At 39.8% G+C, this 25,822-nt stretch overlaps 1 protein-coding gene and 1 long non-coding RNA gene across 2 annotated transcripts; both read left to right on the forward strand.

Moving 5' to 3' along the window:
- Positions 1–1,276: 1,276 nt before the first annotated feature.
- atp6ap1lb (ATPase H+ transporting accessory protein 1 like b) lies at positions 1,277–14,592 on the forward strand. The gene is made up of 7 exons (XM_015052377.1): positions 1,277–1,505; positions 8,845–8,882; positions 9,458–9,540; positions 11,346–11,584; positions 11,761–11,811; positions 11,926–12,169; positions 12,505–14,592. The coding sequence occupies exons 1-7, from the start codon at positions 1,372–1,374 to the stop codon at positions 12,739–12,741; spliced, it is 1,026 nt and encodes a 341-aa protein (XP_014907863.1). The 5' UTR covers positions 1,277–1,371; the 3' UTR covers positions 12,742–14,592.
- An 8,664-nt stretch (positions 14,593–23,256) lies between these two features.
- LOC106959657 (uncharacterized) lies at positions 23,257–24,638 on the forward strand. The gene is made up of 2 exons (XR_001427406.1): positions 23,257–24,205; positions 24,557–24,638. It is a non-coding gene; the product is annotated as an uncharacterized LOC106959657 (long non-coding RNA).
- The last annotated feature ends 1,184 nt before the right edge of the window (positions 24,639–25,822 follow it).

Consider the following 25,822-nt stretch of genomic DNA (forward strand, 5'->3'; position numbering starts at 1 on the left):
TTCTTTCAGAAATTACACTCTAAAAATCCCTGCAGCAATGGAGAAGTATTCATATGACATTGACAAATGTACATTATTTTTATGAGAATTTTGTCTGAAATACCAACAACACAAAGGGAAGGAAAAAGGTGCAGTGTTTTCAAATAAAATAAAATAAAAAATCCAGTGACATGGCCTTTTGACTTCAATCCTCTTTAATCTAATATCCTCAAGTAAAATCCAGTACAACTAAAAAGGCTTGATATGACTGGTAAGTAAAACCAAACCAAATATTGCTTTTCCTCTCAGTGCAAACATGTTGCTTTGTTACAGTAAGTCAGAAATAGTATTGAACGTTGAAATAAATGTCATGTTGACAAAAAGAAAACTGTCAGGAGAAATAATACTGTTATGCTGTGTGTTGCTATTTTAGCAGATTTCACTGAAACGGATCATTCTGATAAATCTACCGTGCCAGTAGGCTGCAACATTTAGTTATATAACCACACTGAACTGTCTCCTTTGAAAATCCACACGTCATTGGATCTGGAAACAAGAGAAATGAGAGGTTAACATCAAGATCTCGGGGCAGACTGAATAATGAGCAGAAAATGGGATCACCCATCAGGATTGGACCCTTTTTTCTCTCCCTATCCTACGGCTGCTCAGCTGCTTCTGTCATCCATATTTGCCTCAGTGGATAATTTCCTCGGCCGCAGGCCCCTTCAGTGCTCACAACAACACATCAAGTGAATTATTTTGCCACGGTGGCAGCGCACGGGAGATCTAGGTCATGCAGTCATTGCTCTGGGTTTCTTTCTTCCTTTTTTCTCCTGCGGCCACCTAAAGACATATCAACATCCACTCATCTCATCCGGCTCCCACTAAACCTGACCTTGACATTGCCAGGTGATTTTTCCAGTAAGCGTTTGCACGAGCCTGTTCGAATGTTTGTGTTTTTTTTTTTTTTTTTTTTTTGCTTGGAGGTGCATGCCTGTAAGCCTTCCCAAGCAGGGCTTTTGTTTGTTGGAAGCTCAGGTATGACGAGGGTTTTTAATGAAAACGAACGATCCGCTGTCCACACTTGGGGCTCGCCTGCAGCTATGTGTGTATGAAAGAGGAGGGCAGAGCAGCACTGGAAAAGGATGTGGGAGGTTGAGCAGACTGAGAGGATAACACAGGAGGGAGCAGGGTGAGAAAGGGAGAAGAAGCGGAGGGGTGGAGGAGGGATGGATGCAGTGAGGGGCGCTGTGACGCACGCTCGTCGGCTTGTGCAAGGGCTACTGATTGGCTGCGGCGGCTGCTTGTCTGAGGAGCTGGGATTCAGGCGCTGCTAGGAGAGCAGATTATGAAGCGGTGCTCGTCCAGCAGCAGTCTCCTCTCATTGTCTCGATGGCTGCACACGCGCTCCTCATCTGCTCCCTCGCCTTGCTGTCTGCCCTCAGCCGGCCTGGGCTAACCTTCACTGAGGAAGAATTCCAGCCGGGACTCATCTATGACGAAGTGCCTCTGATCCTGGACAGAAGGTGAGTCCATCCTCACTCTCTACGGCTGTGAAGCAGCGGAGGGGTACAGGGGGGGGAAGTGGGGTTATGGGGGGGAGGGGTACTGGAGATGCACGCAGGGATGCTGGGATGCTGATGTGTGCGTCTTCTCTAAGAGGGCTTTGTGCCACCCTCGCCTTCCTTAGTTACAGCTCACCTTGGACGCATCTCGGATTGTGAATTCAATCATTCAAGCTGTGTTGGTATGTGTCGGAGAACGCTATAGGCTTCAAGGCTTTGTTTGTTTCAGTGTATGGGACCGCATCAGACGGTGCTCATCAATCACAGATGGGGCTGTTGTCTCTGTACAGTAATGCTGGTCTGGCAAGACAGCTTGGGCAGCGGGTCTTAAAACCTAGAGAAGGGAAGAGATGGGAACAGTGAAGAAAGAGGCTGATGGAGGATAACGGAGACGATGCATCTTTTGGGGGTGTGCTTAACGATGCAGCCATCGGGAAGGAATTCTGGTTTGTCGCCTTGGAAGTCTGATCTAGACCCAAAATGCAGGGCTCACATGACTGTCACAAGACATTCAGGGCCTTTAGCACTGCTCTCCTGCTTGCTTACATAGACAACGCAGCAAAGAGCCATCAAACTGTGCCAAAGCCATGAAAGGCTCTTGAAATCATGCCATGGATGACAGCTCTCACAGTCCTCTGCTTCTAACCCACAACAAGCTGCCTCCCCTGCTCTCATTTATTGCACAATTAAATCTTCAACACTTTTTTTTTTTTTTTGCAATTCCAGGTCACCAGTAATGACAATCAATTTCCATGCTATCATGGATATGGTTTTATTCCACGTTAATTAAGGTTTTATTAAATCCCGACTGACCGCTTTTACAACTTTTTACCACAGTTTATCAGAAAGAGAGAGAGAGAGAGAAAGAAAATCGTGATAATTTCTCCTGGGACTTGGAGCCCATGTCCCGTTATCAAACTTTGTGCGTAACTCCTTAACATAACAGCTAACAGTCACAGGTCAGCACTCCAATATCAGCTCTGACTCAATCAAAGACAGTGTTATATAATAGCAATATTTTATTCCTTAAATATGAGATGCCTTGGAGGGAGCTGAATACGTGTAAAATATGAGTTAGAGGCTTACTGATGAAAGGCTTAGAAGACACCAGGGATTGCAGCTGAAAGAAACAGGCAAATTTCCTGTAGTAGTTTTTCTTGTGGTACTAGAATTTGATCATAGACAATGTTTTAGTTTCCTAAAACTCTCGAAAATGTTCACTATAAAATGTTGTTATTCATCAACCTTTATTAGCTGAATTATAAAGGTCTGTTGTCGCAATGCTAGCAATGTAAATGAACAGCATTGTTGATGTGCTTTCAAGATGATAATGCAGTGCTCAGTCTTGTCTAAACCTGGGAGATAAAAGCAATATTTTACTCTAGAAAGTTTGAAGAAATAGGGAAACAAAACAACTTCAAACATGTGACATTCACAATGGTTATAAAACAACTTTATCTGAGTATGTTTTGAAAGAAGATGAACAAGGTCAAAATGTGGCTACAGATTAAAGGATACTAAGCTGTAATATCGTAAGCGACTTGTTCACACATTTAGGCAGTGATCATGCAAAGGCTCAACAAACAAAGTAGGAGAGCAATAAAAGAAACAAAAAACCCCATAAAAACAATAAGCCAACACCAGCCATTATTGTTGCTAACTTGATTTTCAGTAACAAAGTTGATTCAATATGTCCTCTTACACTTCAAAAACCATTCATGTCACTTAAGTGTGACCTAGTTATTGAGATTGCTGCAACACTCTGAGTTGACTATGTCAGCCACAGTTGAAGAAGGTCTTTCTGGCATCTCGTATTTAAGGAATAAAATATTTGAACAATTGTCAACCAACCTTAAACCACCATAAGACATCAATAGACATCAGTCATAAAGACGTGTTTAATTTTAAATGTTTTTTAAATGGAAGGCCTTTTTGGTGTCACTTCATCAAAATTGTACCAAGGAGGCTACCTTACTGCCACACCTGCTCTACCTCGGCTCTTTACGATAAATCTGCATGTGTGTCAAAGCATATCTGGCAACTGTTTTGACCAACACATTGCATAGTCAACAAGTGCTTAAATGCATCTTAAAACTGTTAAGTCCTTTTAAACATAGACACAGATTAAAGGGAAACCTATGGAGTTCAAGGTGACAGATTGTTTATTGATCTCTATTTAAAGAAAGATTAAAGGGTAAAACAACCAGCGGTTAATTTTAGCTCTGTTTGTACAGTCAACTGATAAAAACATACTATCTTTTAAGACTAAATACTCTTGGGAAATGCTATGATTCAATGCAGATGTCATCACAAGTATAGAGTCTGATCTCTGACAAACTGAACTCTATAAAGGTACAGAAGAAAGGTCATTGTTTTGTTGAGACGATTGATCCGCGATCATTAATCTGAAAAGGATTTAAAGTTTAAAAGACAACAAGCTTTTTCTAGTCATATTTAATCACATTCTTACTGAAGCATGCATATCTCCAACTGACAGGTTTGTAAATCTTACTCATTTAAAAAATTTTCTACTTATTAACATATATGCATACAGTCAAAAATTAAAGCCGCAGGAGCAGGTCCCCTAACTTTATCTGCTTTACATCCAAGGTGTAGAAAGATTTACGAGTCAAGTGCTTAACATTAGGTCTAATTTGAAACTGCAATCAAAGCTACACTGAAACTGGCAGCAAAGATCTGACTGGCATCTTAGCGAACACCTAAATCTTAATCTCCGCTAACAAGTCTATTTATAAAACAGCACCTGCAGAGTGGGGGATTAAGAGGAGTTTTTGTAAGTCATTTTTTAGACCAACTACATTTTGTTCTGATATTTAATTTACACATTTATTACTCACAACTGATGCTAAATATGAGCTCCCTGCTCTTCAACGGCACAAAAAATGAAATATTTAAGATGGGTTTTAAATTTCATGAAGGGAAGCTAAAAGGAAATATGAGAACAACAGTACAAATACCAATAGAAACAACATTAAAAACCTCAAATCAAGTTAATTTTATTCAGCGGACATTAAAGTGACATTACTAGATTTAAACAAAAGGTAAATGCAAAAGTCAGTCTAAATCTAGCAACAAAAAATAAATAAAATAAAAAAGTAACACAGCCTTTTACTCAAGTTCTGAATCAAATAAAGTGTGTATCCTCAGCAACCACTGCCCTGCATGTTCTAGGTGTTTCCCTTCTGCCACACACCTGAGATGAATAAGTGGTTGATTAACAGGTTTCCTCAGGACTTGATGGCTGCAGAGGAGGTCATGCGATTATTTGAATCAGGTGTTCTGGTACAAAGACAAATCAAAAATATGCGGGGCTTTTGCTCCCTTAGGTCCAGAACTGAGAAACACTACTTTAATGCAAAAGCATACTTAGAGTGCAACTGACAGATTTTAAGAAAAGTTGTATTTTCAGACTAACCTCTAGGATGCGCCGCCCAGGGCAAATAGCCTTATTACCCTTATCAAAACCCATAAGTGTCCTCGGCAATATTTTCTAGCTGTAAGATGCAGGACAGGGGACGAGTTCAATGGCTAAGCACTGTTACAGATGTAGATAGCATTTGTTTATAAGTTTTAAGAGCCTTTTTTTCTGTTCAACGGTGCACAACAAGAAGAAAGAGCAAGAGATCAGCTATCCGTCTGCTCGAAGAAGGACATTCAGTGAAATTGTATTGATTCAGAAGCCAAAAGAAGCCCTGTCATTAATATTTAAAACCCAGCACTTTTCTAAAATTTGTGACAATACAGTTAAAAGTCATTCTGCTGCTAGTATTGTGGATATCGTGCAAAGGAGGGGGGGGGGGACTTGTTGGCTCCTCAGTTGTGTGCACACATACTTATGGATGTGTGTGGCAGCAGGGAGATGAGCCAAGGAGTGGCTCTGGCTTGGCTTTGATTATGTAAAGGGCCTGCTCAGCACCCAGCCGCTGTGTGACAAACTGAACCAATGATGGGGGGCCCACAACAGCCCGTGGTTGCTGACCCTGCAAAAACTGGAACAAGAGCAAAACGGCTGGGCTTCGCATAGCTCTTGCATTCTCACAGTCCTGAGGCTCCTGCCAACCAGCTGAGACCACATAGGTGCACAGGAGTGATTATTTTAGCTAAGCTGTTCAACAATCACATTAAATCTAGGAGTCATGTCAGCGGTGTGGACGGTGGGTGAATGTGGTGGTGGTGGGGAGGTGGGGGGTGTCAAGCCTCTCTGCAGCCCTGAGATCATTGACGTCTCAAATATCAATGCAGGCAATAAGTGCGCAGCGTCCAAGTTAGCCGCTATGCTGCTGAGGTTTCAGACACAAGCGCCTGCTGCCAAAGGTTTCATGGACTTGGCAGCTCTTTTAAAGACCCATGCTTACCCAGCATTCACCAGTGGAAAATATAAATATTTTCATTTATTACATAAATAAACTGTTATATTGTTACTCGGAGAATGGCACCGGCAGACATTCCTTAGCAAGGTATCAACACGCATGCGGGATAGCATGTTTCCCCAAACCTGCACACAGGCAGACACGCATACACACCCACACACACGCACACACACATCCCACTGGATTTAGCCAATCATGATGCTGACGCTGGAGTTGGCAGATGCACACTGGAATGTAGGCTGAAGAGCTTATTCGTGGCAACTGACAACACGGCATCTTCCACTTGGTCACGGACTGGTTCTCATTCTTCAGACGTCACCGTGCGACTAACATTACCTGTTCCAATGGGCTTAGGCTTTATTCCGATCGCTTTGATTTCCTCCACTGAGCAACTTGATTGTTCCACAGCTTTGTGGCATGCAATAGAGAAGAATTCTGAGTTTGCACTAGTATTCATACCAATTGAACTTGTTCACGTCTTGTCATTCCACATTGCAAGCACAAACTTCAGTGTATTTTATTAGCATTTTATATGATAGAGCAATACAGTAAAGTCCTGAAAGCTCAGGGAGAAGATGCGGAAATGTTTCAATCAAGCTCAGCCTTTAAGACAACATTCACAAGCGTTGAACATCTCACATAACAATGTCCAGTTCATCATTTCAAATTAAGATCAGAACAACACAACTGGGCTATTCAGAGAAGCAGCCAGGAGGGCCATCGCAACTTGATAAATATAACCTGTTTAAAAAAGCACAAACAACAAAGAATGAAGCCAATGCTTACAAGAAGTCGTAATAAGTTGAATTTAAGTTGCACGTAAGCCATGTGGGACAACAAACATCTTCTCATATGTATCAAAATAAAACTTCTGGTGCACATGCAAAATGGTTACTGTATTGGAAAATGAACAGTGAGCTTTACCGTAAACACACCATCCCCACGCGGGAAGACGGTGGTGGGAGCAACATGCTGTGCAAATACTTTTGTTCAGCAGGAGCAAGGAACAGGTTTATGAGAAGCTAGATATGGAGTGAATCTGGAATAAAAACTGTCTGAGTCTGCCAGACCTGAGCCTGAGGCAGATGTTCATTTTCTAGCAGGGCATTGACACTAAACACATACAGAGCTGCAAAAGAATGGATTAAATCAATGCATACCCAGGCGTTGTAAGAGACCTAAAAATTGATGTCCAGAGCTGATTGAGCTTAGGCAATTTTGCAAAGAATAAGTCGACAGTTTAGATGTGCATAGATGCTGCAAAAGACTTGCAGTCTTCATTGCGTTGGATGGTGGCCCTACAAACTATTGACTCCAGAAGTTTAAATTAATTTTTTTTAAATAGTTTTAAAGTACTGTATGTGGTGCATTCCATCAGCTTGTTTTACTTGTTGAATTTGATCCTTCTAATTTTTACACAAAGCACCACAAAGACGTTAAATGATCTAAACTTTCAGAATGGATAAAATTGTAATATATATAAACACATTTAATGTTGCATTTCGGTCAAATAACTTTAAGCTGAACCCAGACAAAAGGTTCAGCACATTTCCTGAACCTTCCTACAATCATTAGCACTTTCAGAGGTCAGGACCGATGCACTTGAACTATCCAGACTGCTGTAGCTTCTGACATCATGATTTAATCCCTTCACCTTGGTCAGGGCCAATGTCTCTCCACTTTTGGGATCCAATGGACGAGGCGTGTCCTCACGACTAATCCTAATCCACCTGGCACCGAACTGCACATTATTGCCCAGGTAGATATTGCACCATATGGGAGGATATCTAACATCCCTGGCAGACCACTGTAAAGCTGTGACTTCCAGGTACATCTACAAAACAATTTGCTAATTTTAATATTTAAATCAAAGCCTTAGTACATGAGGGAGAGAAATATGTGAACAGCTTTTAGTGACAGTATAAGCAGCTCTTGACTGTTTAGTGTACTCAGGCCTTTCAAACAAGATTTACTTGAAGGCAGCAAATGCAAGATGTTTGAATTCATTTTTTTTTTTCTTTTTTTTTTTTGCTGCAGTTTCACTTACAATTTTGGTAGAAACCAACAGTAACAGATGGGAGTGATGTCTGGTGACTCAAAGTAATTGTTATTCCCAGTCCCACAGGTATTTAGGTTTACCTCCTACAAGCTCATTATTACTGGCTGTTGTACGGCGATTATAGAACAAGCCCAGATGATCACAAAGGCCAGGCCAGGACAGACCACCTTGTCAGATCATCAGAGTGGCCATCACAACAAGCACAACTGGCCATGTCGGAGCCGCCCAGTAAGCCCATTGGCACAATATGTTTGTGATTAGACATTTAAAAAAGGATTAGGCTTAGCCTCAAGAGGTCCGTGCTTTGTGGGGTTTAGTCTCAGACAGAGAGTTGGACAGCTGGGGCGAACATGCGAAGAACAAGGAAATGGCTGGTCCTCTGTCACATGTGCAACATGTAGGTCAGTACAGCCAATGTCTGCAGTCACAACACTTCAGAAGTCTTACTCTAAAAAGTTTATTAGTCCTTTAGTTCTCTATAAGTGCAAATCCCCTCACATTTTAAATGTGCCATTCTTTACTCTAGTGGCTGAACAAAGCTAAACAAATAGGCTGATCAGAAAGAAAAAAAAAAAAGACACTTAAGAAGATTGTCATAAAAAGTCTTGGCATCACCTTTGCTTTTTAAAGTTGCGCTGATCACATGTGCTGGTGGGTCATGTTTGTCATATACTTTGCAGCTGACAAAATCATTGCAAAGGCTTCCAACGGCCACCGGGCCACACTTTGGAAACCCTACTGTGGGGAAGAATTGCGTACAGAAAATGTGTTTACCAGAAAAACAAAAATAACAATGAAATAAAAAACATTCCTCATCTTATCTTCATTGTATCTTCTGTCTTTTCCACAGCAAAGAGAACCCCCATCAAGCAACAAGAGTCACATCACGTAAGTAACTAATCCATTCTGACACAAGACCTGATTCAGTCTAACCTGCTGTGGTTCTTTTGACACTGACTTGCACAGATCTGATGAAAGCATTTGCTTTTTAAACCCCGAGACATCTCTGCTACTTTGTAATTTGATCAGGTTTTCAAGTGGGGGCCTGTGTGCAACTCGAACACCTCAGTGCGATGCTGGCTTGTGTGTAGCTATATTTACGCATTGTGACACAAAGGCACGAAGAATCTTTTTTTTTTTTTACACTTCTTAAAAGGCATGACGGGTAAAGATGTATCTGGAACAAAATGAACGGTGTTTGTAAACACTGAACTTATTTTGAAGTAAACCGGTGATGAGTCAGAGGGATGACGCAAACTACTAGAAATAGATACGAACCAGAGTAGTGAGGTGCACGAAGGTCTCTTTGTTCTTTGCTTGCATGTGCTTATGTGCGCACTGCCTATATGAAGTCATCGCAACTTTTATAAGCATACAGCTTTCTCCAATAAAACACTTCGAATCAGCTTAACCTGCCCAGCGATCTTAACTCCAATCATGCGTTTGTTTATTTTCACTTTCAGGTACAGATGGAGAGTATGGCCTGGAAAGCGAAGAGGTGTTTTTGACGCCTGAAGATGAAAACCCACTCAGGAGAATACTGCAGGTAACAGTGCTCAGTGTTCTCCTCTCCCCCGTCTGCTGTTCAAACACATGCACACGCACTGGAACACACAAGCAAAACTGAGCATGCTCACTCAGCCACACTGAATGACCTTGGATGAAGGAATAATGTTTGTCTCATATTCACCAGAGGTAAAACATCTTTGCCACCCACACACAGGACTCCTGTGACTGAAAAATTAAATAATATTCTACAGTATGCCTCGTCTGCTTGTGCATACAGGCACATATGTCTGTTTTACATAGATTGGTGAGTCCTGCTCAAAGCACCAATGTTTTTTCTAAACTCGGTTTGCTTGTGCTTGTGATTTCAGCCATAAAAACCCAGTTTTATCCCAACACAAACATTTTGACTTTGCCTTACATTTTCTGTAACTATCTTATGCACTCTTTGTGCAAACAGATTAAAAATATCTAAAGGGGGCAGTTTGTCTCTGCCAACTAATGTCAGTGCTTTCTCTGCCACACCATCATATGCAAATTTAGAGAACCCCTGCTTTCCACATGCTGCTGTGTCTCCATTTAAGATTCAGGTGGTGGGGTGAATACTGAACTTTACACATGGCTCACATTTTATGATCAGACAAGCTGGCAAACTTTGAAAATGGCCATTCAAATTAAATATCACAGCATGAATAAAACTAAGGCAGTGCTGGTTGGGAGTTGTAGGATTGTAGGATGTGTGATGTAGAATGCCCTGATTTAAGCAGCTCAAGACATCTCATGCTTATCTAGATTGGACAGAGAACGCCTGTGAACAGTCCTGCTACAGAATTGTTTAGGTTCTGGACTTTGACTGGACCATTTACACAAAAAGGACTCCGTCGCACCTGGAGTGTTCCAATCTGGTTCACACTATGTGGGATTAGACCTATTCATTAATAGTTCTAGATAATGCTGTAACGTCACTGCCCTGCTGGAAGGTGGACTTATTCCTCCATTGTTGGTCGTTTGCAGGCTTCTTTAGGTTTTCTACTGAGATTGCCCAGTATTTAGCTAGATCTAGTATTTTCCTATCAACTCCCATCATATTTCCTGTCTCTGTTGAAGAAAAGAGTCTCCACAGCATAATACATGAGGCTTCTTTACTGTGGGTATGGTGTATTCAATGTGTTGAATTTGCCAGCTTGGCATTTTGGTTTCAACCAACAAAGTTTCCTGCGCTTTTAGTCTTATAGGACTGTTGCAGTTCCTCCAGTTACCATGAGCTTCTTGTCTGGGTCTCGGATTAAAGCCCTCCATGTTTGCCCATTGGCCTGTCATCTTAGGAAACACTGTCAGACTTCAAAATGTTGGTTGCTTTTTACTAATATTCTCTAAAAAAAAAAAAGAAAAAAAAAACCTCTGAGATATTCACAGAACAGTATTTATACTAGTTAAACGTAGATTTCTAACTAGGCACATCTGAATCGAGTTTGTTGTACTTGAGATTGTTTAGAGGTATCAGAATAAATGGGGTTGAATATAAACATGTAATACTTTTACCATCTGTTCCAATTAATTATTCCAAAAAACAAATATCCTTTGGCTTTCACTTCAAAAATATGTGAATCTGTTGATCTGTCGCCTAAAATAGCCATGAAATGCACTGAAATTTGTGATTGCAACATGAGAAAAAATGAAAGAGTTCAAGGGACTGGAACACATTTGCAAGGGACTGTATGTGCAGGTCTCTGTAAGAAATTAAAAGAATAGTGGGTTAAGATAGTAAGCTAATGGCAAACAGTTGTTAAGCTGGATACAGGTTTTATTGTCATTGATTAATACTGTTTATTTGTATCTTTGCAGCCTTTTAAATGGCATCAGCCTGGGATGTCTCTCAGTAAAAGGAAGCTGCTGCAGTCTCTGATGGGGCCTTATGGGCCGCTTAGTGTGTCTTACAATGGGAAGCCTTGCATTCTGTTTAAGGCAAAACGGTTGGCAATCCGCTACAGGAACCACACGTTCATTGATCTGACTGAGAGGGTCTTCAACCCCAGCTTACCTGTGGACACTAAGGGCTCGATCTGCACCAAGGACAAAGCAACGTAAGTCCCTTCCCAAAGCAACAACTGTGCCAAAAGAATTTCTTTTTAAAGGTGGATCGCAAAACAAGATCAATATTTATTGTGTTCAAATATCTACAGTGCAGACATGTCTTTAAATATATAATGCTTTGTGTCAGTTGAGTTAAATATTCTGCTATTGGTTTTATCTCCCACAGACTTTCTTTAAGATTTGGTGACGTTGAGGACTTACGAGGTCTAGTTATCAGGTAAAAAGGCAACGCTTAATTCAAACACGTTTGATTTTTTATGAATCTCCTGAAACCACATTAGAACGCTTGCAAGTGCATAAGTATAACTAACTACACTTTCTCCTTCAAAAGGCTTCAGATGTCCAACACTTTTTATGAGGCAGCTGGTCAAAACTGGTTCACTCTAGACAGCGTTCACATCCAGTACAACTGGACCCAGGAGGCTACATTCAACGCCAGTGAGGTCTACGCTCCTGCCACTTCATCCTACCATTGCCAGCACGTCAGCAGCCTGCACAAATATGACACCCTGCTAGTGCCCAGCTCCCACACTGACACATCCGCTAACTGGCACATAACTTTCACTGATTTCCAGGTACACAGTTGCACAAGGGGCACAACCTCTGTTGTCTCAACTTGTTTAATAGTGTTTGCATGGTCCGTTTTGGTTTCATTGTTTTTCCATTTTAGCTACAGAGATGCACGTGTCTGTACGTTAGCGAGCTGGTATCCTTTTAATGTGTAGTGTGTTGGCTGTCAATCTGTCAGTTGGCTGTTTGTCAGTCTGTTTTATTTATTTAGCCATCTGCTCAACTGTCTCAACCTGTCCATCTGTGTAGTGTGTCTGTGCTTGGTAAGCCCAGTAAGAGCCAGTTGTCCTATTTGCTTCAACCTAATCTTATCTATCCGCCTTACTCTTTGTTCTTCCAGATTCAGGCCTTCAACGTGCAGTCAGAGAAGTTTGCGTCTGCCAGTGACTGTGCTACTTTCTTAACGCCAGCTATTCTGATGGGTCTGGTGACGTCGTTGATCCTGCTCCTAGTCTTAGCCTATGCCCTGCATATGGTGGTACACCTCAAGCACATTGACCGCTATGAGGAGCACAAAGCCACTGTCTACTTCCCCCGCAGTCCTGAGGCAGAGCTACCGGACAAAAACAGCCTGTGAAGGAGGACGATGAGACTGAGGATGATTGTGGGGAGAGACTGGGGAAGAGGAAGCTAAGAATCAAGGCTGCAGTGACTACAAGAGTGAAAAAGTATCTTCAACTGAAATTTCATCAACTTAATTACAACTTTGCCTGTCCTTGTCAAAAGCTAAGTCTTAACTCTATTAGGTAAATGCAAAGTGTGGCCGGATACTTTCCCTTCTCTCCTCACTGACTGGCATCTCCTGGGAAAGTCCAGGCCTCTCCTAGAGATGGCTTGTTGGTTTAAAATCCAAAGTTCGGTGTCTGTCACAGGATGCTGAAGGGCAACGACTTGCACAGGTCTTTGTCCCAGCCGGCCCTTAAAACAAAAGGCTCACAGTTGCAGCCAGTACAGCTAACTCAAATGCTCCAGCTTAAGTGTATGTATTACATGGCTCCAAAGTGTCATACTGCAAGCAACCATCACCAACATTGTCCTTCCAGCTTTCATTGCTGTAAACTTTGTCTAACACCGCTGCAAAAATGGTAAACTTAGAACAGCCACTTTTCTAGCTGAGATAGCCTTATTAGCTGCATGTCCTAATAGGCTGGTGTTCTCGGGCTAGCACAGTGTTTCCTAATAAGACCGACCCAGATGGTTCTCCTGCTTGAGATTTATCATATAATGAGATATGGCACAATGTAAAATGATATTGGGAAGTCTTTTGGTGGAAACACAACAGAATTATTAGGAACCACTGGTCTAACATCCGGCTGGAATGGATGAACTAACTTTACTGGCCCGTCGGAGCCTCTGGCCTCTCTCAACCCACCCCTGAACGAGACTGCTGCTTGGGACTTAACTGTGAAATGGCCTTCTACAGACCAGACAAGACAAAGGGGATTCAACAAACTAGCACAACATTTGTTAGTAGCAGAAGCACTAACAACAGACTTTTAAGAGACTACACAAAGAACTATGCTGCAAAAAGACGGCCCATCCATGGGCATAGCAGAAATGCAGGTTCTTGGGATGCAACGGCTCATCCGAGTCACTTGTTTGATCAAAGGAGGCTGTGGGTCCTCAACTGAGACTGCTCAAACTGACTGCCAAAGTGAAGCCACAAATGTGTTGCCATAATATATGGTCTGAAACAGAGTGAGACAATGTGAAAATGAAAGTGAACCATTACAGCTATGTAAAAAGAAAGAAAAAAAAAGAAGAAGAAAATGCATTCATGTACAGAAATGTCACTCTGCGGAGGTCTTTTTTTTAATATTCTGTGTAATCATAAAAGCTATTAGGTACAGGTTGACTATGCTAAAACTCATAACCAAAAGGATATCCAGAGCTGTAAATATAACATCTCTCTAGGATCATAGCTGTTTACTATCTTCAAATACTGCACAACTAATAGATGATACAATTGTAAAATTGTTCTACTGAGATTGGTAAACATATCAATGCATATGATTTTTTTTCTACAAGGGTGAACATGTTACATTTCCTGTGTGTTTGTTTTAAGCTGGGCCAAAATAAGGTTCAGTTTTACCTATCTGTAAATTATAAAGCAAGATTCCTATCATAGACGGACATCACTACTGAATGCCGTTTAGTCACTGGGACCTATAGATGCCATTATTACGCCAGAAGCCTCATTAGCAACAGTTACAGAATCAATGAGTCATTATTACTGACAAAAAAAACACTCAGCATGACAGTAAATAGATATCTTAACATTCGATATGGCAGTTCTGTCGGTTTGTAGCGGTGTGAAATGTGTTCTTTGGTCATAAATGTATCCTACAATCGACTGACTGATTGGAGGCAGTTTGTCCTAGGACTAACTGGTGTAAATGAACAATAAAATGATATTCTGAGGGATATATCTGCTGTGCTTCTCTGGACCATATGTTTATTTTTAAGTTTTTTTTCTTTGTTTATTCTTAATGGTTTCCATGTAAATGTAATTTTATTAGAGTTTTGTTTCTCAGTGAGAAAAACTATATAAAGGGGATTTGACTTCAATGAATGCCACAAAAGTGAAGAGAGTAATAGTATGTATGCATGGGAAGAGTAGGGCTTTTCCAAAGAAAATTCATATTGTAAAAAATATATGAATATATATATATATATATATATATATATACACACACACATAATTTGTCAGTGCAAGTTGTAAAACAATAGAACAATAAGAAATGTACATTTCTTATGGAATAACGGCTAGATTTACAGAGCATCAGCTTATAAATGGTTGAAATTTTCAACTAATTTAAACAGTCTAGTGATAATAGCATTTGTCTCTTAAATCTATGGTCAAAATATATGCAAGGCAAAAAAAAAGAAAAAAAACCTTGAATAAAGGAAGTGAACTGTAAATGTATATAAACTAAAAAACTAAAGTTGTAATGGCCCTACAGTTACACCAATGAAAACATTTCAAATTGTTTCTGCATACACCCTAACAAAACAAACTCATCCTTCTTGTTGAAAAATAGTGACACCTAATGGTGTGGAGTAATACTGGAATCAGTATAAAAATCCATTCTCTACTGGAGCACCAGTAGAAATAATAAGACCATCACCAGACTTCACTTATCGCAGTGATATTTGTTCACTATCACTGCCAATGACATTGTCTGAAAAGGTGAAACTTGAAAATATTTTGTTGTTGTTGTTTGTTCTTTGCTCATTTAAGAAAAAAATTGTCTTTGGTGAGTCATATTGTGACTGATTGTTTGTGAGCAATCTAGTTAATATCCATTTTATTCACCTATTTCATATAAATATTTGATGACATTTTTTATATGCACTTCATGTTTGTGCATATTTGGAGCTTTCCAAACTCATGGCACGCGAAAGAAGCTCCACCTGTTTTCTGCATCACATGTCACCAAAACTTGTAAATGGCTGTCTGTGTCCCAGCTATTCTCCCACTCACTGAACATCATCAACTCCTCCTTCAGATCTGGTTCAGTCTCCCAAACTTTCAAGCTGGCTAATCCCACCTCACTTCCAATGATTTGCATGAATAATTTCCACTCATGTCGCAGCACAGAAACAGCCCTCCTCAAAGTGACCAATGATCATATGTAACCATGTCAATACCATAACCTATTAATAGGAGCAGGTCAAGCACCACAAAAAAAAATGCAAAAATAAAAAACAAACTGATGCAATAATGACCCCTCTCCTGGAAACTCATGAGATCCAAGGAATGAACTACAAACATTTCACAGACAGACAGGAAAATAAAGCACTTTAAGAGCTATGTTATTATTCTGACGGGTCAAGACAGTTTGAGAAGCAACAGAAATGTTAGCTTGGTGGTTAAGAGATTTGCAGCAAAACAGAGGAAAGAAAAATCCATGTTGATCAAACTTGGATCAGCAATAAAACTGTTTAATCCTTTGGTGTAGAATAAGTGAATGCTTCCATTGAGGACAGAAGAAGAAAACATAATTTAAAGTTATAAATTAGCTCAGGATGTATGGATGGATGGGTCCTGAGAAAGAACTTCAAACAAGCAGACTGAAGCAGATTAATTAATAAAACCATAAAAGATTACGCTGTTTTTCTAAATTTACTATGTGAAAGTAATTAAATAGCAGAAAATGTCATAGGCTGAATAAGTTCTACATCTCATTGAATTGGAATAACAATGAGGTTCATTCATCAGTTTAAAACTATCCTTTGAAAATAACTACTTATAAGCAGGTAGTAAACATATTTCTCACTAATCCCATTCATCTGTATTAAATCTATTGTTTTTATTGTTTTGGTTTAATAGTTCAATATTTGAAGCAATTATATGTAGTGTTTTCATTAGCTTTTGTGAGAAATTGAAAACTGAGTTGATTAAATAAATACATTTCCAATAATATTCAAATTCATTGAAATGCACACATTGAATCATTTTATAATATTTTTGGGAAATGTAATGTTATACTGCATCCTCTAGATGTCAGTATACACATGTGTCCAAACTTACAGCTTTCTATATGATGCAACCTATTTATTAATTCTACGTTACATGCTCATATCGTTGTGGAAAAGCTAGTGGATTTAATTACTTTTATTTGCTGTTGAGATGGTTTGTAACTACAACTTGTAAGTTCAGTAAAAGCTTAAATGATTTCAATTATCTGTGCATATTACACCGTGGCAGTGCATAAACATCCCAATAAAAAACAGCAAACAATGTACAAAATACGGTACACAGATTAAGCAATGTTCATATATAGCCTTCATAGATAACCCAATTTTAAGTTGCATTTTCAGTTTAGCTGGAACCATCACTGGATCAAACATTTCAGTGATTCATACTTCTTCTTTACTGTCACATTTCAGGCAGAACAGAAGGGGTGGTGTTTCATGTTTGTTGTTAATCTCTTTCCTGTGCAGAACTCTACAGCTCGGATCCTCAGAGTCCTCAAAGCTGGGAATTCAGACTTTGTGGATGCAGCCTGTGCAGCGACAGATAGGCCCGCCTGTTTTATATGTAAAGCTTCCAGTCAGAAAGCACAGCCCATAGGGTCCTCACACAACTCCTTTGTTGAAGAAAAAAACTTTTGCAGCTTGGCCCAATCGTCTAGACGGCTTTTGACGGAGGCTGCACAAGGCAGTGAACGGGCACTGGGTGGGTTGGATTTGACCTTTTTCTGATTCACTAAATATATGTTCATTACAAAGCTGCAACTCGGAGGGCATCAGGCACAGCTATTTGACCGACCTCTTTTTCTTTTGCTTTTAAACACTTTTTTTTCTGCCTTTTTCAGTACTGTTATGAAAGCATATATAATCAGAAAAGATATATTTCAAAAGCCAATAAGCAATTTTAAAAGACCTTTGTAATAGTTCCATGTTGAATGGATATGTGGCTGCTTAGTGGCAACAGAAAGAGGATAGAGAAGGAATTTTTAGAAGGATTTACAAGGATAAGATTCAAGAGAAACTGAAAACAGTCGCTGCCTCTGAGATCATTGGAATACTAAAACTAATGAATGGAAGCAATCCCAACTCAGAAAAAAATGACTCCACATAGTTAAAAGCTTAGAAAAATATTTTGAGTCAAAATCAATAGCAGTGAGCTAAAAGTCAATCCACCGAGATTGTTGCAGCTATTGTTTGTGAGCATAAAGTTTATTATGTTACAATAAAATGGCCTTCTACAATAGTTTGCAGTTCATGTAGATGATGTCTGCAGATTATGTTAATTGATCATGTGAAATGATTCTTCTGAATGTGTATAGCCACAATAACTAGTTTGAGCTAGTAATTAGTTTTGGTGGTGCGGTTTGCTGCGTTTTCACAAATACATTGCCATTTAGTCAAAAACATCAATGAGAAGAACAAGAACCGACAGTGTCAGAAAACGTGAGATCTATACAACCACGGCCTGACTACACTGGGGACTCAGTTGTTGGGAGGAACATGCTGACAGATCTATGCATGTCAGTTTCAAAATACTTATGGAAACTGGAGCAGAATTATCTCCATCCAATGTCGACCAAAACTCGAGCATCTCAAATTGCAGTTTTTTCTACAATGTGGCAAATTAAAAGCAGACTGGGCTCACCACAACGGGCTGCTCACCTCTAGGTTAGGAGTTTGTGAGGTTTCCAAGCTTCTGCTCTCAGAAAACATTTTTCTTGACTTCCTCCACCTCACCATCTAAATCTTAACTTTATGACCTCAGATTCAAGCTGGAGACTTTGATATGGAAGCTTTTATCTTTGGTGAACTGTGTGTTATGTATTGCTCAGTACTCCAAACATAACATATTAAGCGTTTGGTCAGTTTCTGCTGTATTGTCAGGTGCTTTTTATCTTTATAAATATTTTTCGACATTAGACATAAACTTAACTATCATTCGGTTGAACCTGATTAAAAAAGAATAGTTTTGAAAAAAAAAATGGCTCTGTGTTTTTAGCTCCTATATAGGCTTAAGCCAAGCAATGGCAGACAAAATTACCACCTTTTCCTCACTTTTGTCATGTACTACTTTTAACTTGCATCATTTGCTGCTATTGCTGCTATTAAAGGCGCAGTATTATGTAGCTTCCAGTCACATAGTGCCACTTTATAGCCCAGCCAAGTAATTATGTTACCTTCAGTTGTTATAAAATGTTGCATATATCAAATATAAGTAAAGAAATTTGACTTTGCAATTTGACGCTTTGAAATTGGTCTCTATGTTTTTAAGAAGCTCCTGCTCTTTCTAACAGTCCTCCTTCAGCATGTCATCACAACAATGCTCCTCCATTAAACCAATTACAACTGTTCTTAGGAGCATTGCACTGAGAAGTAATCTGTATGATGAGCTCAGGAGATAAGCAGTTCCACCTGGTGTTTGCTAATTGCTGCTGCTGCTCCTGCTAGTCTGAAGGAACTGAGTGGTGAGGCAGGGGGAAAGGTGCTCTGAGAGGCAGAAGATCAGCTGGGAGACTGCAACATCGAGGTGGAGCTGTGTGGAAAAGGTGAGAGCAAGCATTTTAAGCGAGAGCAAATATTTTAAGCTGTCACAAGAGATTTAAGGATTCTTCAAGCATATGTAGACTCCAGGTATATTTTTGAAGAGGCAATAACATTATAACATGATATAAAGCTCAAAAAAGTTGACATGAAAGTTCACAGTTACATAACACCCGCATTCCCCCCTTTGAAATATAGATAATGAATATAGATAATATGCTCTGACTCAGCACTTCCTACTTGGGATTATCCCGGTGTGTCAATCACTGACTCATCCCAACAGGAGTACTTTGATGTACATAAGAGCTTAGTGAGTTGCCTATTAATTGAACATAACATTAGAGCCAATCATAGCCTCCAAGCTCCTCATCCCGTATCTACACAGCTGCAGTGAATGGCCTCATTTTAGCCTCTTGGGCGTGTTATCATTGCAAATGAGTTGGTTATCAACAAAACAGCAAAGTCTATGGAGCTCAGACTAATAAACAGTCCTAGTTGGATGTAAGCACTTTATGTTGCTGTACAGAGAGTTATTTTTGCTTAGATGTAACATTTTTAAGATATTTGCTTGAAGACTGTGGAGTCTTATTTTCACAATATAGAAACGTATATAAAAAAGGTTTCTTTAGCAGTGCTTGGTCAGTTTATTTTTCAGGTGGTTCAGGGTAACATATTCAATTTGTAACAAAGAAAGCTGACAGGAAGACCCTATCTAGTTATGCTCCCTTGTGCTGTAATTTCCTGTTACATGGGGCATTGCCTTGGTTCTTTAGGAAAACATTTTCTTTTTGAAGAATAAATTAAAAACATACATTTTAATAAGGTGTGCTTAGAATTGGCCAATGAGACCCGAGGAAAAAGATAAAAAGGAGATTGTACATCTGAAAAAGGCGGAGGACAGGAGGAGGGAGAATAATAAAGAGAGGACGAAGAATAATTGAAGGAAGAAAGGACTTGTAACAGCAAGTTACATTTTATTTATTCATTTTTAATTGAAGTCACCAGAAAATGTAAAATGAAATTGGATGCTCTGGGCAAATCGGTCGGTAGCATGCTCTGAATGCAATGCAACACACAGGTATGATTTTTAGTCTGCTGTGCAAAACAATGCAAATACTACATCTCGACTGGCTGCCTGTTATTCCACATAATGAAACTACCTATCCAATCAAGCATTTTTCTATGCAATCAGGTAGCTGCTCGAGGCATTTCAGAGTTTCTTTGAAGATTGAAAACAAAATTGACAAGCCGACTCAATAATAAGTCACACTATCCACACAGTTTTATATAGTGTTGTTTTTTCTTCTTACTAGTCAGAAATTCACCACGCTTCCAACGACTTCAGACATGTCCTCATTTCTTGAGTGTAGGCTATCTGTGTCGTTCATTTAGACAGAATGTCTATGGTCAAGACATTTGGTGAATAATTTTTAAAATTTGCAGTTAACTTGTAGAAATTAAATCTGATCCTTTTTCACATGTGTATCAGCAGCTTGAATGATTTATATGAAGATATATACTGTTAGTTTAACATTTAGCAAAGCAGTAAAGCCAACACGTCTTTATTGCATGGTTCTTCCATGTTATGGGTCAGTATCATTGTGAGTCCTTCTCGTCCATCAACTAATTTCCATTTCATAAATGGACCAATCTCCTGATTCTTATCTGTTAGAAATGGAAATAACTGGTTCATAATTGGTCTTAAGCACAATTCCATTCACTGATGTTTCTTCTGATTCTTGAGATTTTATTCGAGGCAAATTCATTCATCTTTGGTGTTTTTTAAGAAAGCCTGAAGGAAAACATTGACACCAAAGAAATCCCTCTGCTTTTTTCAAAGAATGATTTTTCCCTTTTTTCTCCATGTTTGAATATTTGTTTTCACTAAATCTGCACTGATAATTATCATGTAGCCTTAAGTGCAATGCTGTAAACTTAATTAATGTGGCTACAAAACGTTGAGGCAGACAGACAAACAGACCTTGTTGTTCTCACCCTGCAGCTGCTGGAGATATTGGTTGACAGTGTCTACAAAGTTAAGAAAAAAAACCTGCTGTTGTGCATTGACTTTTTTTTTTTTTTCAATAAAATATAATGACATCTTCCTGTTGCATTACCATGCCTTCCACACAGCAAAGATGAAATCAATAAAACCTAGTTGATAAAAGAATGGTATCATTGTAGAGATTAGATTGATTGATTGATTTTTTTTTTTATTTTCTTCCGTTTGCTATGATATTGGGAACACAATAGGTAACAGCGTTTTTGGTACAGCCTGCTCACCAAAAATTGTCTGTGATTACAGCTTTTAGAAAACGAAGAACAGAAAATAAGGGCTCTGTCGGGCAAATTGAAATGATGTGAGACTGGGCTCCTACAGTTGACTAATGTCTGTTTAAAATGACTTTTCTTATTCTTACCTAAAGTTTTGTGCAGGGCCTCACTGCATGAACACTCGGTATGACAGATTGCTGCTTGTTATCAACTCATTGCAATCAGTTGTCCACTGTTGCTACATGCTGGTTCAGGAGGAGAGACTGCTGCAAAGTCAGTAACTTGATGTAATCAAACGGGTTTCCTAAGATAGAACACATTTTTTATCAGTTTGAATAAAAGACTGTACTTAAGTGCATTGCAATCTGTAGAATCAAGTTAGAATGAATGCAATTTAATACAAATCTGAATGAAAATCGGACTCATAAAACATTTCTCTATATAAATTTAATGTGTCACTTTTGCTGTGAAATGGTGCAGTACAAGCAAACAGAACTAAATTGAGATGTATTTTCTGAATGCAATTGTTACAGATACACAGAAACCCTAATAAAAATTGCAGCTACTATGTCTTTTATAGCAGTTAAAGTTGACGGTACTGAGTTAATCTCCTACATTAAATATGGCAAATTTAGTCTTCCAGTAAATCAGACTAAATAGTAAAGCCCTGTCTTAATAAAATTTCTGAAAGCCTCTGAGGTTTGGAGAGAACAAAACACTTCTTGAAGATCATGTTTGGCATAAGGTGGCAACCTAAATGCTGACACCCAGTCGAGAGGTGATGGTAGTAAGTTTAATGAGGCAAGAGCACAGGTTAAAAAGTGGAGAGCAGAAGGTATGCAATCCAGCACCGACTGACAGCCAATGAGGAGCTTACGCACTCAAATACTGGTGAGTTGATTACTGGATGGAGAACCAGTGGCTGATTAGTAATGAGCTGCAGCTGAGAGATGAGATTAGAGAGAGAGAGAGAGAGAATGGCAAAAGGGGACGAGGGAGAACAGAGGAACTAGGAAAGTGAAACTGAAGCAAATAACTATCACAAGGATCTAAATAGGACATTTAAAATAAGACTGAACTGAACAAGGCTGAGCAAATCACAAAAAGGAGTAAACCGGATCGGGAAGATATACTAAGTGAAAAACAAATCCAAAACTCAAGTACTGAATGAACTGAAAGAATAAATAGGCTGGAGGGGAACAACAACAACACAAGCTGAAGTCTACAACCAGACGGGATATGACTGGCACACACCAAAAAGACATGCCACACTTTTCAGATTTTTATTTGTACAATCTTCACATTTGTGCACTACTTCATGTTGCTTTACTACAAAAAAATAAAAACAATAAAAAATCCGCAGAAATTAAGTTCTTTACCGTACTGTGACAAAATGAAAAGAAAAACTTAGCAACGGCAAAGAATGCTTTTGTGAAACACTGTACACCAGCTGTTTTACGCAGATGTTTGAGCCACATTTGTCCATTTGGATATCCAAGCATTAGACAGAGCCACATGCTGGGCTACTGAGGCAAACTTGATCCCCTCCCAGTGCTTTGTCAGAATCCCTGCTTCTTTGTGAAATGCAATCCATCACATAGGGTCCGTCGCCTGGGGGCTCTCAACGTCTTTCCCAACCCATATGCCTACATACTACCAGTGCCACATCACTACTGCAAAGTGCATTTGGCATGCTTTAATGCAGCAGAACTGACTTATCATCTTCTCCTTCCCTTCTTCTTCCACCAAGAAGCTAAACACCCCCACTTTTTTTTTTTTTTTTTTTTTTTTTTTGTCTGTTACTTTTTCCTGCTTCTCTCCTCCTATTATTCCTGCACTTTAGAGGCAGTTCCTGCTTCGGTGAACTGACCATACAGTACATGACTTGATCTGACCTGAAAGCTACAGGCTACAGCTATTATTGCAATATTAGAGACCAAGAGTGAGGAAATGGAGATAGGCGGGGGGTTGGGGGGGGGGGGGGACAGAATGAGTCAGGCAATCCCAAGTATGGCGTAATTCAACAATGCCGGAGCCGTCACCAGCCCCATATCCTGAGGTTCTGAGAGGACGGAGAGAAAGTGGGGTTTTGTGAGGGTGGGAGAAAGTGAGGGAGGAGAGGTTAGTCCCATCAGTCAAGAGGAGAAGGCGTGCATTTGTGCGCTGCATCGTTTGATGTTCTCCCCGGTTTCTCTCCCTCCACTTCATCCCGAACCTCCAGAGTAGCTTTTCCAGAAACCGGGGTGGGCAAATCAAAGCGACTAAGAGGACTCTCGTTTTGCGGGAGGAGTCGAGGTCGACTTAGTGTCTGGAATCCTAACAGTGTGCGGCACACCGGTCAGCGAAGCCTCGCCGGTCACTTCGCTGTGGATAAGTCACTCAGCGGGAGCCCCGCCGTTCGCCAAAGACGCGTCGCTTATCTGCGTCCCGCACCGGCTCATAAAGCTGCCCCACTGTCATGAATTATTCAGCCAGTCAATACAGGTGACTCCAGTGTCCCTCTTTTTTTTTTATTTATTTATTTATTTATTTTTTTATTTCTACTCGTTACTGAAGTCTTTGAGAGTGGCAGGAAAAGACAGAAACTAGCATTGTGCGCGCAGGAGGCGGGTGTCGGTGTCAAAGATGCAGGTGGGTCGGTGCTGTGTGGCTTCCAGCGTTTGGTCTATGTGGCTGCTCTTACTTTTCTCAACTCAAAACATCGGGGCAACTGGAGTTGGAGGCACCCACCAGAGCATCCCCCCGTCCGTGTAAGTAGTCTGTTGCACTTTTAAAAGCATTGCCAAAATATACTTAATTCCGGGTTGTTGTTTTTTTGCTTTGTTTCATGTGGATTGCAGTTCTGTAAAGCTGCTGCCTCATTTGGTTTATTTGCTACATGGATTTAAACTATAATCAATACAAAAAAAAAATAAATAAAAATAAAACAAGAAATTGTACGAAGTGTCATTTTATGAGAAGGCTGCAATATGAGACAAAGAGAGGAACTAATGGAGTTTCTTGTGCTTTTAAGACACTGCTTCTTTTGTTCATATTTCACAGCAGTATCTTGGTTTTTATTTTTATTTCTGAACCTTTCTTGCGTGTGTGCACACCTGTAGGGTTAAGCTCTGGGCCTCTGCATTTGGTGGGGAGATGAAGTCCATCTCTGCAAAGTACTCTGGGTCCCAGCTTCTGCAAAAGGTGAGCTGATTTACCTCCTACGTTAGCTGTCCAGGTGTACAATAAAAGACAATGCAGAGAGAAAAAAAGGTCTTCAGAAGGGAGCAAGAGATCTTGTTCCAAAAACACATACAAAGGATCTCTGATTTTTCTAAACTGCATTTTATGTAAAAAAAAAAAAAAAGATATGGATGGTCAGCTAGTTCATTTTAGTATAATAGAGTTGGGTGACGTATGTTTCACAAATTATTTATAATTTTCATCATTTATTCTATGCGAAGGTAAAACTATGTAGCACTCTTTCAGTAACAATATTTTTGAAAGGATTATTAACTCACTTATGTCAGCATGATCAGCCAACCTATGAGCAGAAATCATCTGAGTTGTACAATTTCTGAGATTTTCACCTCTCATATTTAAGGGCCTGTCCTTTTTTAGCCACTTGAGAATGGGTAATGCATGTCAGCATTGTAGGCGCAGATTTAAAAGCTTATTCAAAACGTGCCATTTAAATAGATGTCAGCTCTAAAGCACTCTGGCTGATCCATTCAAACACACACACACACACACACACACACACACACACACACACACACACGCATATTCGTGCACATTCACAAATTACAGTTTAGGAAAAGAGCAAATTTTATTGCTATCCAGCAGAGTGTTTCCTTCGTTTCCATCCCCATTCCTCTTATCTACCTTTTTATACCTCTTTGCAGTCTTTTCTCATTGCTTTTCCACTCTGTTTGGTGGCATTAAAGCAGAATTTGAGTGTGATGAAATGCAAATTTGCCTAATGGAGGGTCAGTTGATGAAGCTTGAGTTAAAACTGGCTAATGGATGAAAGGGCAAAATGAAACCAACTTTTGAGTGGGCATGCAAAGACGCAGGGTCAAGGGTTCAGAGTGCTGGTGACGGCAAGGAGCATCTCAAGAGGTTTGACTTGATGCATCGACTGAACCTGCATCTGTCACTTTCATTTGCCCTGCACACAGGCTCAAGATCCCACTTTTCTTTTTATGGATTTGAGGATACAGTGTATATTCATAAGCACAGTCACCCACATGCATGAGCATCAGGAAGTGATAAGCAGATGAGTGGTGTTATCTTTTTGACAAAAAAAAAAAAAAAAAAAAAAAAAACGTCAGTTCACCCCTCTCATCTTTCCCTGGCTCCCAAAAGGAGATAACCCTCCCACAGAT

Source organism: Poecilia latipinna, unplaced genomic scaffold, assembly GCF_001443285.1.
Source record: "Poecilia latipinna isolate Pla-1442-1.1 unplaced genomic scaffold, P_latipinna-1.0 Scaffold1106, whole genome shotgun sequence".
Taxonomy (NCBI): domain Eukaryota; kingdom Metazoa; phylum Chordata; class Actinopteri; order Cyprinodontiformes; family Poeciliidae; genus Poecilia; species Poecilia latipinna.

Bases quoted from the DNA above. Each gene is read 5' to 3' on its own strand.
- atp6ap1lb (XM_015052377.1), top strand. From the start codon at position 1,372: ATGGCTGCACACGCGCTCCTCATCTGCTCCCTCGCCTTGCTGTCTGCC. The intron at 1,506-8,844 runs GTGAGTCCATCC...TCTTTTCCACAG, and splicing joins CCTCTGATCCTGGACAGAAG to CAAAGAGAACCCCCATCAAG. The intron at 11,585-11,760 runs GTAAGTCCCTTC...TATCTCCCACAG, and splicing joins TGCACCAAGGACAAAGCAAC to ACTTTCTTTAAGATTTGGTG.